General features: G+C 41.0%; 3 protein-coding genes across 3 annotated transcripts in view; all 3 read left to right on the forward strand.

Annotated features, from left to right (window-relative positions):
* LOC145436782 (uncharacterized) overlaps positions 1 to 17,555 on the forward strand; it is a 181,165-nt gene that overhangs the window by 103,739 nt on the left and 59,871 nt on the right. The gene's annotated exons all lie outside the window — the stretch shown is intronic.
* LOC145449465 (kelch-like protein 20) lies at positions 2,843 to 4,276 on the forward strand. The gene has a single exon (XM_080327830.1). It carries the CDS (start codon positions 2,899 to 2,901, stop codon positions 4,132 to 4,134), a length of 1,236 nt encoding a protein of 411 aa, XP_080183956.1. The 5' UTR covers positions 2,843 to 2,898; the 3' UTR covers positions 4,135 to 4,276.
* Positions 11,098 to 13,610, forward strand: LOC145449475 (uncharacterized). Its single transcript, XM_080327839.1, has 2 exons — positions 11,098 to 11,442; positions 13,253 to 13,610. Exons 1-2 carry the CDS (start codon positions 11,171 to 11,173, stop codon positions 13,353 to 13,355), a joined length of 375 nt encoding a protein of 124 aa, XP_080183965.1. The 5' UTR covers positions 11,098 to 11,170; the 3' UTR covers positions 13,356 to 13,610.

The raw sequence follows: 17,555 nt of genomic DNA on the forward strand, positions 1-17,555 counted from the left end.
GGATTTTGAAAGGGGGTCCGAGCCCCTAATCCCGAATATGCCACTGTATTAAACTCTCGAAGACATGTTTCTGCCACAAGAATAAGTATACTGGGTCGTGCTGAAGATTTAATAACAAGTTGCTGCAATATAGATAAATTAAGCACAAAAATAAAAATTTTGGAAAGAGCCATATCTTATGCCCAAAAGAGCCATATATGGCTCGCGAGCCATAGGTTCCCGACCACTGCTGTAGACTGTATTATACACGATTCTATAAATAGAACGCATATAACACCGAGCCCACATCATGAATACCCCACATAACCTGACTCAAGATTCCTCTAATACATGCTATTCGGTAATCCTATAGTATACGACTAAGGATAATACAGCAATAGTTGCTTCATCCGAAAAGTTGTCAGAAATCCATTCATTTAGACATGCCATGCTGATGCGTGCTTGCGACCATTCATGTTTATTGTAGGTTAGAACACTGCAAATACACACTAGCTCTACGTTATTACCATTCACCAAAGCCAGCTATTCCAAATTCAATGTAATTTTGCTAAATACCTTCATTTTCCGACCCTTTTCCATAAGAGCTCATAGTAAGTTTGGCCGGCCTTGTTCTTTGTTTACATCCAGCTGCGGCGTGATTGGTTCGCGGCGTGATTGGTTTGTGTCATAGGTCACGTAAGTGTCTATTGGCGGGATTGTCTTTAAACGATAGTAGATAGCAGCCAAAGACTGCGAGGCGGGCGGCGCGATAGTTCAGGCTAGCGACACGACATCTTGAGCACGAGGAGACCTTTTACCGACCTTTTACGAGGATACCTTGCGATTGCTAATCATTATACAATTAACGGTATTGTCTCTAAACGATATTAGATACCGTCCAAAGCCTGCGAGGCCGGCGGCGAATTAGTTTAGGCCAACGAACGGACATCTTGCACACGATGCCTGTTACAGGTGCGATCTTTACATAGCCTAGGCCAAGGTGAGTGTCTGATTCCATAAACAAATCTAAGTCGCTTCGACATCTTCCTGTCTATTCATTGTATCGCATTTTTGTGGTGTTGTAGCGTACCGCTCCGTGATTAACCTATAATTACCCTCAGTGATCACTAATTGTGTTACTGCTACGTTTTGTTGTGTTGCACTATTTTATGCCAGTCGCTTTCCGTCACCGTCCGAGGGCAGTCGGCTTTTAGTCACCGTCGGAGGTGCAGTCGCTTTTAGTAACCGTCCGAAGAACATCGCCGTCGTATTTTAGTTGTTCTAATAAAAATACATTATCTACACCGAGCCGCGGACCAAGAAGAACGCGCGCCCTCGACGGAGCACGCTATAGTGCAGGGCTGGCCAACCTTTTCGGCCAAAGGGCCACATTCAAATGACGATCTTTTGCGCGGGCCACTATCCGCGCGAATCGCGAAAAATTTTTGAAGTACATAGGCCAATAATATTGTCACTTGACTATATTGCGAGCCTGCTGCATATCGCTGGGCTAAATTTGCGAGGACTGGGCTATTCGGCGCATGGACATTTCGATATCGAAAGCTGTGACCAACATGCGTCAATCATTTCGTGCCTAGGCTTCACGGTGGACGGTCTTACTGCGAGCGCAAACGCAAGGTCGCATATGTTGAACGACACTTTGTTTCGTAATCGCGAATATAGTTAGACTCAATCTGATGCATTAGGTGTTCTTCCATTTTCACAAAAGAGCAACAATATTAAATACAAGAAATCGAGTGACAACATATTGCGCTAAGCTTGTAGAAAATTTTTACCTTTGATAAATCGATCGCAAATTATTCTGCTTTATTGTGGTGTACGAAGATGCACCAATACGTGAATGGCTGATGGATCTGTCAATGCGTCAGAATTGATATTTTAGTCATCACATCTCAAGTATTGCGGCCAGACTAATCAAATTTTGGGTTGGCCTTGCAAGCTCAAAATCTGTGCAATCCATTTTTGATGATATTAGAAATTTCGGAAATTACCTCGCGGGCCACTCAAAACCTTCTCGCGGGCCACATGTGGCCCGCGGGCCACGGGTTGGCCGGCCCTGCTATAGTGTATCGAACTGATAAAATTGCTAATAAACCAATGGTGATGATGATTGCGCCTAGGCTAACGGTTATGTCATGCGCAACTGGTCTGTTGGAGATGCGACTGATTACGCAAGCGATTATATCTTGCGCAATGCGCATATGGCCTCTTGCATATGTATAAATTGCATATGCGTCTGTTCGGGCCTGTCGTTGACGCGATGAATTGGCGAGAATGGCCGCGCGCGAGTGTCTAGTGACCTATTTCGCTCGGCAAACCAACTCAGCAGGAGATCGCGTGCTTGTGCACACGACTCTCGTTGATTGGCAACACGCTCTCCACTAATTGGCAGCGCGTTACACTTCATTATACGAATTACTAGGCGCGATGGCTGAAAGTGATGCGCGATTGGAAACAAACATGAAGATAGGTGTAATCTCAAGTTTTTTATTGAGGGATATTTTTTCAAGGTTTGTTGTACCCACCCCCTATTTTAGGGCAAAAAATCGTGAAAATTTTGCGCATTATACATGTAAAATTACGGTACTTACTTACTACCTTACTTGAGTAGATTTTAGCACTGTTGCTTCTATTTTTTAATTGCAGTAGTTTTGGGGTGTTTTCAAACAGACTACTTCGGCTCGTATCTGAGCAGGTTTTTGTGTCAGTACTTCTACTTCTAATTGAGTAACTGCTTTGACTACTTTGACCGCCTCTGCCCCCGGTACTTTCTGTAAAATTGATATTATTAGGTATATTTTGACTCCTTATGATTTAATATCTGTTGATTTGATATATAACCATGTTTACTCATAAAACAGTATCAGTAATATTTTATATATCCTTCACGAGTTATTAATGATCATGGTTCGGATTGTTTCTCGAAACGTGGAGAGGCGTGCAGTGAGAATGATGGAGGAACTACATCGAATGAAGCAAGATAAGGATCATTGTGATTTCATAGTCCAAGTGGGAAATGATATCTATGACACCCACAGAAATGTCTTGTCGGCGGGTTCGGATTACTTTAGAGCCATGCTAAAGCACGACACAAAAGAAAGTAACGAAGGAAGAGTCGTATTTAAAGATGTAGATTCCGAGTGTGTAAAACATTGCATCGATTTTATCTATTCCAGTAAACTTGAGATGGCGGATGGAAAAATCGTTGAACTACTTCACGTTGCAATCATGATGCAGTTGGACGATGTAAAGCATGCGGTATCTGATATTTTGGCTGAATCAATTACTGTGGAGAACTGTCTCTCTACCAGAAATGTTGGGGATATGTATGGACTAGCTGCCGTGTCTAGAAAGTCTAGAATGTTTTTGCAAAGAAATATTATGGAAGTCGCAAACCAGGCAGGATTTGGAAGTGTTGATAAAAACGACATTATCAGCATTTTGAAGTCGGTGAAATTGAACTTATGGGAAGAAGAGAAACTTGAAGTGTTGCTCAAATGGATTGAGACAGATGGAAACAAGAAATATTTGGATGAATGTCTCGAATTGATCGTGTTTGACGAAATCTCTCCAACAGTTTTGCAACAACTTCTAGAAATTCACCCCATTATCAGGAATGACTCCAAGGCTTACAAGTTGATCAGTGAACATCTTCAGGAAGCGTCGGTTAGAATTGCCCAAACAAAAGAATTCATAATTCTTTTTGAGAACGGCACGGATTGTGTCCGATCACTTAACCCAGTAACCGAGAAAATCACCAAGTTTCACTCTGAAACGTTCAAGCATTTCATTCCTTTCACACCGATTTCTCTCGGCATGTATGTCTATATTTTATGCGATAATAAATCCTTTTACAGGCTGAATGTTCAAAGCAAAAATTCCAAATGGGAAAGGATGAACAATATGATTTGTTACCATGGATGCAGACCTCGCTCAGTTTCTCTGTCTGGATCAATTTTTGTTATCGGAGGAAGTAATCGTTCGAAAGCGGATGATGTGTCAAGTTTCTACCCTATGAGAAATCGTTATGGAGAAACGGATGCTGTGGAAAGATTCGACCCCTCAGTGAATAAATGGTTTCTATACTGGAACATAAACCTAGTGCCATTTGCGATACAAGTCTTGTCTCGTTAAATGATTCCGTATATTGTGTTGGAGGTTATCGAGATGGTTTAGAGGTTTCTTCGTTCAGCAGATTCACTCCATCCTCGTCAGAGTGGGTTAACCTCGAACCAATGAGATACAAGGTGCATGGCTGTGGAGTTGTTGCAGTTGATCGAAATATATTTGTGACCGGCGGGCTTAGCGGAAAAGATACCCTCAAGAATGTAGAATGCTACGATGTTACTTCAGCTCAATGGACTTCATTGTCATCAATGAATTTTTGTCATGGTTTCAATACTCCTTATCACATCGGCAACTGTATTTTTGTAGTGGATAGGTTGCACTCCGATGACATTGAAAAGTACGATTTATCGACCAAAAAATGGTGTAGCATAAAAAATGAAGCAGAGGGATATTACTCACTCAGAGGATCTGCAGTGGTGAAGCTATAGATCACCGTCTCTTCAACTGAAATACGTACCAATATTTAGTGGACGCGAGATATTTAAACGTGGGGTCAAAACGTCTGCGAATAATGTGTAAACAAAAACGTGCATTCTTGATCTTGGAATGGTCTACTTTTGCTGAAACTTCACTCTGGTTTTTAGTAAGATTAGACGCACCATATTAGGGTTATTCATTTCGATCGGGTATAAGTTATACGGCAGATCAACCAGATTTACAGCTCATTTGAGTGATAAAATTGCTGATTGTTGTAGTGACACATTTAAGAGTATTGTTTTAATGGTTTGAATGACAGGAACGAAGTTTTTCGGGTGATACAATCTCGCATACTATTTGAATCGGTCGAATCCAACCCATATCTAACCTCTATCCCTAACTGCGTCTTACATCTAGCCAGATGTGGCCAAGATGTAAAACGTGAGTAGTTTTTTTTCGGCAATTTGTTTTATTGGTATGTGATCAATTGTCTGTTGCTTAAGGTGTTGGGTCTTGTGTTGTCGGATTTGAACTGTACGTATTGTTTAATTCATTTGTTTCTTGTTACAGAATTAGGTGTAAAAGGCCTATCTCAAGGTCAGAACAATTTATTACACTTAGCGGATGTTGATGATTATGAACTTGCCACTGGTTCTTTGAAAGAGCTCAATGTGAAGCAGAAGAACACCGTTGCGGCTAAGCATGGATTACTGCCTGGCGAGGCTACAGACAGTTATGTCATTCGACTGAAGTCACATAGCAAAAAATGTGGGTGTCGGGCAGTTTCGGCTGAACAATATCTGTTGGAGCTGATTTGCGATGCCTTGATCCCGGGATTGCAATGCAATCGCCATTAATCTGCCAGAGACATCGTGAAGAAAGCATGTTGACTTTCTGTGATGCCTGGAAGAAGACACACGCAATGGAAATGTCTTTTAAGGGATCCTAAAGCTTACCAAACTACTTCGTCATGTGCCACAAGACTGCATGCGCCGAGACAACAAGGCGGGAATTATACCTAGTGTAAGGATGGGAGCCCTCGTCGAAAACCAACCTATTGGAAGCAGATCTGTTTCTTTTGTTGAGACGCTATACATCCCGGTATTAATTGCCCGGCAAGATCACTGGCCATTACTCGAAGGTATGTCAATCTCGCCTAGGAAATCGTCCACGTATCTATACGGAAAGGGCCTCAATACAAGGCCCTGTATCTCCTAGCATAGGAGAAATAGAATTTGACCCGCGAATGACTCTATCAGCTACGGATCGGTCAGAATGCAATGTTAAGGTTGTCAATTTGAACGCTTCTTCATAAGATACTGGTTCTGGGGAATGTTTCATGGATCTACAATTTGGCGACGAATATAGAGAAAAATTGAACATCCAGCTAATCGTTGGTGCGGTTAGGGTAGCCGAGACTTCTATGCGCATGCTGGTTGAAGGTTAATACCTTGCTCGACACACCGCGGGGAGTAACAACTCTCGGAATCTTTCATTCCACATATTGATGACCTTGACGACTGATGTCATCATCGGCCAAACAATATATTCAATTAACACAAACGCGCCACATTCACGTTTTCGTGTCTTATCAAGATAGAAAGTTCCGTATCCGAAACCAGTCAGTCACCTTAACCATGATCGCCACCCAGTAGCCAACAAGCAACGGAGGTATTCGCGGGCAGATCTTGCTTTCATTGCAGAATAAATGCAACGTCTGCTTACTGACAATCTTAGTGAGCCAAGTAGTTCGCCTTGGAGAGCCCAGGTACTCGTCAGAAAAGAAATATTCTACCAAACGACGAATGGTCATTGCCTACATCAGGACAATAACCGGATTCACTCAACTTGACGCCTATAATCTGCCCAGCATTTACGATATTCCGAATAATCATACTCAGTATAAGCTTATCATCAACTCCAACTGAATCCGCGTGACCTCAGTTCAGCCGTTCTAGAGAGGAGAGACTAATGAAGGCTTTTCAAGCCTTAAAACTTCTCAATCTCGATTTCAAGGGTCGGTTACCAAGCGTTACTAAAATGGTTATTTCCCCACTATCGTCAATTAGTATTCACGATTTCCCTTTGTATTTTCTTATGCAGACATGTTCCTATTGCTCCTGTCTTTCCAGTCTTATGAATATTATTCGAGTTGCCGCGGTCCGTTAATCCACGGCCTTCGGGGTCCAAACGGCATTTATTAGTGGCGTGGGCATATTTATTATACCACAACACCAATGAATAGCAAGAAACCACATGTATTTGCTTGTTCTGTATATCCAGGGTATAACATGACTAATAGCACATCGGAGATTGTATACAGGCTCAAGGTGACAATTGTGGCCCTTGGATGTAATGTCCATCAACACTTAATCCTTGCTCACACTCCTATTTCGAGGCAGGGATCGCGATCGATTCTTATGTCCATGATTCGAGTAAAGGTGCCGTTTCAATAGACTCGTTAGGAAGCGTTTCGATTTGCATTGAAGAGGTTTTACAGTACAATATGTTACGGCACATTCGACACATTATGTTATCCATCAAGATGATGACGAATAGTTATTGACTAAAGTGAAAGTGCTCATTTACACGCACGCATTACTGGAAGTAGCGCTTTACGGTCTCGGTGAGGCATGCACGCGTGATTCAGATACACTTAATTGACATCTCGTGTAGTGATACTATTTGCGAGACTCATTTGATTGAGCTCATAATTTCCGCTCGGCGTTAGGCCACAGATAAGACCGTAACGGCATACGCGACGTAATATGCGAGCTCCAGGACAATGCGCATCATGAGATCTGAAAAGTGATCAGTTGAGAAGATGTGACTTTGACAGCAGCCGTTATTGGCGACGAAGAAGAATGCGTATTATTAAAGTGTATTTCATAAGAGTTCTTCTTTCGGCAGCGTAGTGCTTTCGGATTTGCTCACAAAGTTTGTGTGGGGTAGAAACAACGTATATATTCATTACTGACCGTTTCTGCGAGTACTAACGAGTGCTACATTACACCGTATTAGAGCTTATTACCGTCCGCTCATCACGTTTGGAAGGTATAGATATAGATATCTATAGGCTCCGTAATGATGGGATTTTCCTTTGCTACTTCGTATTACGGAGATCCACCGGACATCATTACATGATCCATTAGTATAATGTTAGGTGACCGGCGATGTTCCGTAAATTGTTTAGTCCGAATTTCACTGGTACAGATAGTAGATAAATTGTTGGGGTTACAAAAAACAACACATTTGGCTCAATTCCACCCAGCAGAATCGCTACAAACTCAAGTTGAATTTCAACAACTTCTGGAAGTAACAGTATTTACGTTGATATAAATTTTGTAGGTGTTGAGATTGTTGTACAGTTGCTTGGTACATGCCTATTCATATTTATTACCTGTATGGCTTTTCGAGATAACACTCATAACGTTTGTTTTCAACTGCGAGTTACGCGGAATGTGAGAGTTCCGACAGTACAACATATGTAATTTGGGCATGCTACAGAAAACAGAAAAGCTGGCTAAGACACTCAACGCCCACTACGATGCACTCCTCCGCTACGCACTCGGCATCCACCACCCGGAGCACATATCCACCAATGCTCTGCGCAGACTCACAAAAACAGTCCCATGCCGTTTGCTGGCTGCTGAACGACGCTTACGCTTAATCGGTCATCTAGTGCGGCATCAAGACGATCAACCAGCCGCCGCCATCATCAACCACATTCCGACAGAGCCATGGCGCAGAGGTGGCTGGAATATGGCGCTCAACAATAGAGACCGAGCTAGCGCAACGCGGGCTATCGCTCGAAGACGCCCACGACCGCCCACGCTGGAGACGCTTGATAAGGCCCCAAAACTGATATCTTGATGTTCCTTTGTTTCCTGTTTTCTTTTGCCCTTTTATTTAATTGAAAGCGGATATATATATATGCTACAATCCAGCATGCGATACCTGAACATGTGACTTTCTGAATTCCAAACTAACCCTAATCTATACCTTGCTCTATAACTTGACATCACCAAAACTATAATCTGTGTCGATGGAGTAGAGTATTAAAAGTGGAGGTAGTTTTAAATTTGAGGACATGGCAGTATGCATATAGTCATCAAATTGGTGAACTGCCACTGAATATTGATAAATACTTTTTTTAAGATACCTACCAACATCAAACAGGCCACCATTCTTGTACTAAATCCAATCATTGGTGTCAATATTTGGAGTAAGCTAACATATAATCTCCGTAATTTAGATTCTTGTTACTTCAAAAAACAATGTCTTGATTCTCTGATCTCAAACTACCGCTAAATTGTATTTGCACTGACCTTATTTTATTATATAAGATAATTGTTCCATGGTCCTGTGTTTCGTTGTTCCTAAGTTTTTTTTCATTCTTAGTGATTAATTGTTACCCATCCGCTGGAATCGTGCTTTGATATTCGTGTTGATTCATCACGTTGTAGATGAGATGCATATGCCAATTGAAACTGATCTGTTAGCGTGTGCGCGCAGGATATTCACGGTATATTTACACCTAAACACCCACGAGCAATGCGCACAAGTTGTATAGCATTGCACTCAAGCTCAGACCTTGCAAAACACAGAAACACGATTAGGCACGGCAGAAGATCATTGTTCTGCAATGTGATCTTACGCCTAAGAACGTATTTACTATTGAAATTCTGCTGGTAATCATTGTGTGATCCTCGTGACACATTTCCTGCGCGATGAAAAGGCTTTCGTCCGCCATTCATTTCTTACCAACCAACGAGTCCTCACATAAATAGATAAATGCCGATCCTTTGCCAGGTCTGTCGAAATTCCCTATACGATGAGATAGGTTGCAAGGAATTTTCCCCGTTGTTTATACCGAAATTTACGCCATACGCACTGAGGCTATTACTGCCAGTCGAACCGCGCTAGGAAATCAATACGTAGCTGAGAGATTTGAGAAGAGGTCCATCATGTCGTCAGCTCTCATTTTAAGCTCGAACTCATTATAAATCAATGGTTCGACAGACATTCTCAAAGCAACCATCGTAAGCAGACATGGACAATTGGACAACTAGAAAATATCGAGCTTTTTAAAACTGGAATAAGATTATAATTCGAATTATAGCTATACATTTTTTGGAATTCGACTAGAATTCGACATATGGCTACACAGTTTTCAAGATTACAGTATTATTATTATAATTGCTGAATTCGCGATAACTTCTTAACTTGAATGAAAATCAGTTCATATCACATCAGAGTTCATTGTCATAAGCACGAGAAGGACAGATGTCTGCACAGCAAGCTAGGCTCGTTTCGCACTATACAGTGGTGCTGTAGCATTTTCAGGAAAACCACAAATTATATTCGATTTAAAATAGGAGCATATAGAAGCATTGCACAAGTTAGATTGGACTTAGAATTGGAGCCAAGACACATTTCACAAATTAGATTACCGGCATGACGATCCAATTAGTCTAAATTAGACCGCTAGAGCTATCTAGAACCTATCTAGATATAGTTGTAGAAGTCTGATCGTAAGAACGTTGCTGATTCCACGAGTCTTGTCGTTGTAGCATATGTGCCAACGTAGAATATAGAAGGACTGCTGCTATTACTGCTGATGGTTAAATTATCGCTAAATCCTGATTCCAAAGACTGCCATCAGGTGTGCATCGAACTGCGTGTGCTCTGGATCGATTACGCTAATTCGGAGGATTTAATTGGAAAAGTCAACATTACTGATGTAATTCACTTAGAAATGAGGTTCTGTATCGTGCGATCTAACGTTACCTTGAAAATTTCCAAAATCTACGAACGAAACTGGTGGACGAGGTGGGAGTAGTTTTATAAACATCATCTTTTATCATAATAAGTGTGGTTGTCGGCGTGATCTGACGAATTAACGTGACGCGAATCGAAGTTGAATTGCAAAATTTCATATAGCTCACAATTGTAAGTGTAAAATGATAGGTGGAATTTAATATCTGCATAGTGAGCTGCAGCGTATCTATTTCAGTACTAAGATGAGGTGTAATCCGTTTTCTAATATGAATTTTCTGCTTATGGAAAACAGAGCTTCTTGGAGGCACATAACTTCAATTTACAATTGAAAAGTATATTCATATTGAAATGAACCCGAATATTTTCGAATGACACTCGTCAGGGGTAATCGTCAGCAACTAGTAGAGAATTGGAAAGAACATAGTATATCAGCAATCGTATTTCGAAAACAATCTGTGGTGTAGGCTATTATTATCAGTATTAATAATGATTCCATCATTTCAAAGCACCGCAAGACTGCGATACAATGAAAAGATAGGAAGGTGTCGAATAGACTTGGAGTACTCGCTGAAATCAGACACCCACCTGGGCTTAGGCGACGTAAATAAGAGACCTGTACACTGGATGGAAGTAATGAACAGCTCAAAAAGACTATAGTGATGAATACGAATGGCGCATGTGTCGATAGGCGAAGTTGATATGTCAGATCGAGGTCCGGTCATTTTGGAGGTTCACTTGTCAGGATTTGGCCTGGAACTCAAAGTCAATTCTTTTCGCATACTAATGAAGCGTATTTCTCGGTAATTCCAATGTGCGTTACAGCATACAATATATTATCTTGCATATGACGATGGCTTTGCCCAGTAAAGTCGTCGTGTTTACGTATTCCGTAACATTTCTGGTAGCTCTTCTGCCGCCACGCTGCGGAACAGTAAAATCTTGCGATCCATCCGTTAGAGACAGCTGTGGTTTCGGAGCGACATGTACTTCTGCCATGAAACTGGAACAGTTCAACTCACAGATGAACCCGGCACTGCACTTGTGCGTATGCGAACCAAAGAGTTGCTTCGAATATCCGATGGATTTAACGTGCGCGAAAGTCCACAGTGAACCGAGGTGAGTGAAACTCTTAGGTTCAACATGTGAAGCCGAAGTATACACGGGTCATGACTCGTGAGTATTTAGGGGCCGAACGATATCGGGTTTTTGAGCGTATACCCATAAAACCGATTACTAGCACCTGCACCGATATCCCCAATATATTCTGCCGTTACTGAAAAAAATATGATATCCGTAGCTTGAAGTGCATTTCCGAAATTTCGGAGCATTTATTTGAACAGCCCTCGAGTTTACCGGACCACGGCCAGGCATATCGATCTCGCCTTTCGACGAATGCCACATCTTTTTGTCGCCGGTTCTTTCATAATATATTATTTTATTTCTCCTTCTGTGTGTATTAAGGGTGTTCAAAAATGATTATTTTTTCTCAAATTGCACTGGCTACTTGATGCAATAGTTAAATTACCTAATTGAAGTCTGCCCGCCAAAGTTGGTTCAACTCCAACCAGTAGCCGCATTGTTAGGAGAAAAGAAAGGTAATTATTTATTATATAAGAATAATTTTGTTGTTTCAAATTCTCTGTTTTTCCCATGAAATTGTTATAGAAATGATTCTCATCAAATTTGGCTCAATTCCAACCAGTGGAAGCGGATGAGTTATTGTAGTTGAAAAATTTGGATTTGAATGAAATAGTATTTACGGTGGCGAATTCTTTAATTATTTATGATAATTCTGCCCACAGTAAATACTCTGATTGGATATCTCAAATTTCGAACATCAATAAGTTTGTTTGTACTGGTTTGAATTGTGTAGAATTCGTTGTGCATGGTTTTATTAGACAATCTAACAATTTCATTCTGTAGCCATTAAATTTTTATTTATATTTAATAAATCCAAACCTTTTGCTCTTATAGCAATGCCACAACAGATTGGAATTGAGTCAAAATTGGGGTGCAGCGTTGATTAGGTAACCTAATTATCAAGTAGCGTGCATGCCTCTTTTTTTACATCGCATAGGCCGTGCGGGTGTATGATTCCAAAGCTACTCCAAGTCGATTCGACATATTCCTATATTTTTATTTGAAAAGCTTCTTGGAGGTACAGAACTTCAATATACAATTGAATAGTATATTCACATTGAAATAAACCCGAATATTCTCGGCTGATACTCGTCAGGGGTGATCGTCACAAACTAGTAGAGAATTGGAAAGAACATTGTAAATCAACAATCGTTTCACAATGTTGACGTCATATTTTGTGATACGATCGTGGATATACAATGCTCTTTCCAATTCTCTACTAGTTGCTGACGATTACCCCTGACGAGTGTCAGCCGAAAATATTGGGGTTTATATCAATATGAATATACTATCCAATTATATATTTTTATTGTATCGCAGTCTTGTGGGGTATTGTCATGATGAAATTGTTAATGATAATTTGATTGATTGATTGATTGATTGACATCTTTCCTACCATTGCTATGCTTGGAAATCAAATAAATGATAAAGGCTGCATCTTGACACCTGTAATCAGAAGTGGTCAGTAACGAAGTAGGCTACTTCTACTATATTATTATTCGAGTAGGTTTTGCCTCACTTACACCCGCAGTTGCTCAGGTGCTTATGATTCTACACTACTGACTTAACAGTTTTCAGTTTTTAAAGCAAAACTAGGCCCCAAAAACGCACTTTTTACTTACTTGGAAATCACTACTTTTACTTGTACTCGAGTCGAAATGTACTACTTTAGCTCTACTTCTATTTGAGAACCAACGATGGGTACTTTAACCATCTCTGAGTGTAGTCACGCTTGAAGATGTCCGAATTTCGAATTTCCATGACGTGTTGTCTTACTGATTTGCAGGCTGTTTTTCAACCGGGAATGTGTCGCTATGAAAGAGTGTGAGAAGCAGAAGAGTGTACGAATCGTTGGCTTGAGAGAATGCAACGCCACCGCAACGACATAATATACAAACCTAGGAGTAGGCCTCTAGAGACTTTGCGTTAATGCAGTTGTTCCTAACCTTTGTTGACGAGCGGAACACTTAACGGCAATCTTCAAGACTCCACGGAACCCCAGATATCCTGATTCATCAAACCAAAACCCGCCGCAATACATATCGTAAACATTACTAGAGGTTATTGGTGTACAAAATGATCTTTGTGGAAAATGTATGGCCTGCATCGACAAAGTGTCAAAATAACAAAACCATTTAAACATACATATTAGGATTGTCCATATTTTGGAAAATCTCAAAATTCATGCGTATCCATGTCTCATTCCATAGATTATAGGTAAAAAACGTCAATGAACCTGCAATAAGCTCACAGGAAAGTCGTTAACATTTGTCTAAATGCATTTGAAAGTAGCTGCCGTAGAGTGGGCGTGTTAGCGACCATAGAACGGCAAGCAGACTAGTAATCACGAAATCACGGCGTTTGATTGGCTAATCTGCCATGCTTCAATGATCACGATGTTGGCGGCTTATTGATCAGCTGGTCAAGGAGTCGGCTGACGGCGGTGATTCTGTAAGTGCATTGTAGGTTGGTCCGCAACTAATGATTTAGGATTAATTCAGAACATGTTGAGTTACGAAATACATGATGAACTAAGAACAGCTGCTTCACAATATCTTTAAATACATGACTGGATGGCTTATTTTGAAGGTAACCGTTGTAGCCAGTATGCCTTGATTTCATTGATGGAAAGCACAAAAAACATTCGGAAAAATAGTGCAAAGGCGCTTATGCAAGTGGCAAACGAGTTTCTAGTTTCAGAGGGGATGTACCATAATTGAATACAAATATAAAGCTTGACATTGACACTACTTTGTCTGATCTTATTAGGCTGTTGTCGTGGTACATAATTGAAGTCTTGAATGCTGTAAGGGCTGGATGAATCAGTCATTTATGCTTGGCACTTGTCAGATTCTTGCAGCATAATGAATCATGCCCGCAAGTGCTTTCAAAGTCATCAATGATGCCGGGCAAAGAAGTCTGAAGATAAGCACAGACTATGCTGGTAGGACCAGCAAAATACAATTTGCTTGCATTGGTTAGCATGTCCTTAATGAATGTTATATCATTACCGGCTGCATAACGACTAATACTTGAATCAAATTAGACATGGACATAAAGAGGCTGGATTGAAGCGGTGTGGTAGTTACACTCTTCTTCAGAAATCCAATGTAAGCTACCTGGTCGGCCCACATGTCTTCTGAACATACAGGACGGTGTCCAGCATCCATCTCACATGTCATGCTGCACCAGTTTGGTGATGTCTTATATGCCATACCTGCACCCAGAAAAAGCAGGACCACTTGGCATAATCTCAAGCATATCATATAGGTATTTCTTGGATCTTTACTTAGTTCTATAAGTTCACAATCATTTGCTGTTCCACCTCTGTCATGCCTGTAAGAGGCTATTGTTGCTCTAAACCTATCGTTACCTAGTTTTAACACTAAAACATTCAATGACCAGATGTCTCATTTTATTATTAAATCACCAATGTACAATGCGCTTACAGAATCATTGCCGTTAGCGATCTCCTTGGACTAGTAGAAGCACATAATCAGCAAGCCGCTGAGTTCGTGATCATTCAAGCATAGCTGAAAAACCAATCAAGAGACGTGATTTCGTGATTTCTAGTCTTCTCGCCGTTCTATGGTCGCTAACACGCCCACTCTACGGCAGCTACTTTCAAACGCATTTAGACAAATGTTAACGACTTTCCTATGAGCTTATTCCAGGTTCATTGACGTTTTTTATCGATAATCTACAGAATGAGACATGGATACGCATCTTTTTTGAGATTTTCCAAATTATGGACAACCCTAATACATATACAGTTCAGAAATGCGAGGCTTTACCTTGGAAAGTGTAATCGTATTGTTTCTTTAAAGCGTTGTAGCGTGGTACCAATTGCTATATTACAAAAAACCCTTATCAATATTAGACATGGAACTGGCAATTTAAAAAGACGGGATTTTTATTTCGAACCCCGATCCCCCCTGCGTAGGCCACTGAACACGCCGTACCATTACAACAGTCCCAGTTCGATTACTGGTTTGGCCTAATTATACGTACAACCAACTGTAGCTAAACGGGTGTATCATCATAAATCATAGGTATATGGGTTGATTTTAGGTAGTTACTTGCATAGGGAACTCCCAAGTCCAACTCGGAGAACCCCCTAGTGTTCCATAGAACACCACTAAGAAAAAAATCGTTGATGTTACCTGTTTTTGATTTAGTTATACATCAGTTTGGCTCCGTGAATGTATATGATCACAAACAACATGGCTTTTGCTACACTTCCACATCCTTACCATCCTTTCAACACGCAACTTCAGCTATCTCGTATCATCATCCCGCTCAACTCTATGGCTGCGGACGCATGTTGTTCGAACTTATTTCTCGTATTATAATTTCCTTTATTGCCGATGATTTCCTTTCCGGCGTGGTAAACTGCTTTTGTGTCCTTGCTTCGCTAACACGAGTGCACGATTTGCAGCATTCATCGTAGCAAATATTCAATCTAGTAGCATCCAAAATAGGCAAGTGACACTGGTTCTGGTAGAAATAATCGGAAATCTGCAATAGGCTTGATAGACTAATCACCGTGGCTGTTGAGAGACAGAAACTGACTATAGTGTCAATATTTCGACGCGACACTTCAATGAGCCGATTTATCAGTGCGTCGAATCCTGTCTGCTCAGTGCTCATCTGTAAAATCTACTTTTGGACTCGACAAATGCTGCGTATCGGTTTTATATTCCACTTAATCCAACCAAACAACTTGGTATTTCGTTATAGAAATACAACGACGATCGCAATAGTGCTTGCTCGTCCGATACTCGATGGAATAGATGAACAAGAACAGATGAGCGAGGACAGTATATAGCACGGACGTAGATACGGATAAATCAGTAATCAATTAATCAAATCGCATAGAAACGGATAAAAAGCGCCCAGCACGCAGGCGAACCGTGCTCGATTCCCGTCGGAGGTTTATCTGGGCTCCTCTTCCCCTGCCGTTGCCGTTCTTACGGCGACAAAAAAGCCCAGAAAAAGACCCGACGAAAGAAAGCACTCACAAAGAATGGAAAAGAACTAGTAGAAAGGGCCGCGGCTTCAAAGATATCAACATCGAAAAAGAACTGTGACATCGGGCACTCTAGGCCGAGGTGGATGTTGGAGTAAAGGATCGCTACTGATGCGTGTCGTTCTACATCCTCCTATCTGTTCATGACATTGCATTGTGTCAGATAAAAATATAACCCAACCATGTTATGTTATGTTAAACAAAATACAGAGGACAGTTGAATCGCAAACAGATTCCCTAAAAAGATGAGTCGCCTCACCATCAAATGAAATGATGATAACAAAAAAAAAATAATGACAAATTACATGCACAATTGCTAATTGAATTTAGTTTGGGCGAGTATGATTACATTACCCAGGGATGCGAAAGCTAATGTACCACTTAGTAAAGCAATGTAGAACACTATACGGTTCACGTCATAGGCTGAAACTATTTTCTCGTTTGTCACATAACAATTGGTATCCGGTCAATACCGAGAAAACCATTACCGAGAATGGACACCACCAAGAATGGACATTGCCGAGAATGGACAATATTGAGAATGGACACCACCGAGAATGGACATTAACCAAATTTGGTGTGCAGCGTTTTTTAGGGTAACCTGACAATTTAATCAGTGAATGGCTGGAAGTCGGTAAAAAAAGTTATTTTTGAACAGCCCCAATGGATATTACCGGTACAATTCGGGCCTTGTTGCAGTCACGGGCGATAGCAGGTCGAAATTAGTGATTTTCAAACGGCGACTACGAGCCGTTCGTAAATCCTATCGTCTTCGGGTCACTTGTTCCGGCTGGATCCGACCTAGACGAACGCGATGACACTCGAGAGGTGTCTAGGACCAAGACAGGCCTAGCGTTGGTCAAGTAAAGTCTTCAATTTTGATAAAGTTTCGAAATCTTTGATTTTTCAAACGAAGATTGCGAGACCCCTATACGGCCGATCTTCGCCGTGTCCAATATTATCTTAAGAGCTACGCTAGACGAACTCAAGGACACCTTGGAAGGGTGTCTGCGATCAGACACGACTGAGCAAACGTGCGCGAAAGTCTTCGGTTTTTGAC

The sequence above is a fragment of the Botryllus schlosseri genome, chromosome 1, assembly GCF_051294905.1.
Source record: "Botryllus schlosseri isolate E-star chromosome 1, Bs_hap1, whole genome shotgun sequence".
Classification (NCBI taxonomy): Eukaryota; Metazoa; Chordata; class Ascidiacea; order Stolidobranchia; family Styelidae; genus Botryllus; species Botryllus schlosseri.

Coding starts and splice junctions, on each gene's coding strand:
- LOC145449465 (XM_080327830.1), top strand. CDS start 2,899: ATGATCATGGTTCGGATTGTTTCTCGAAACGTGGAGAGGCGTGCAGTG.
- LOC145449475 (XM_080327839.1), top strand. CDS start 11,171: ATGACGATGGCTTTGCCCAGTAAAGTCGTCGTGTTTACGTATTCCGTA. Junction 11,443..13,252: donor AAAGTCCACAGTGAACCGAG/GTGAGTGAAACT, acceptor ACTGATTTGCAG/GCTGTTTTTCAACCGGGAAT.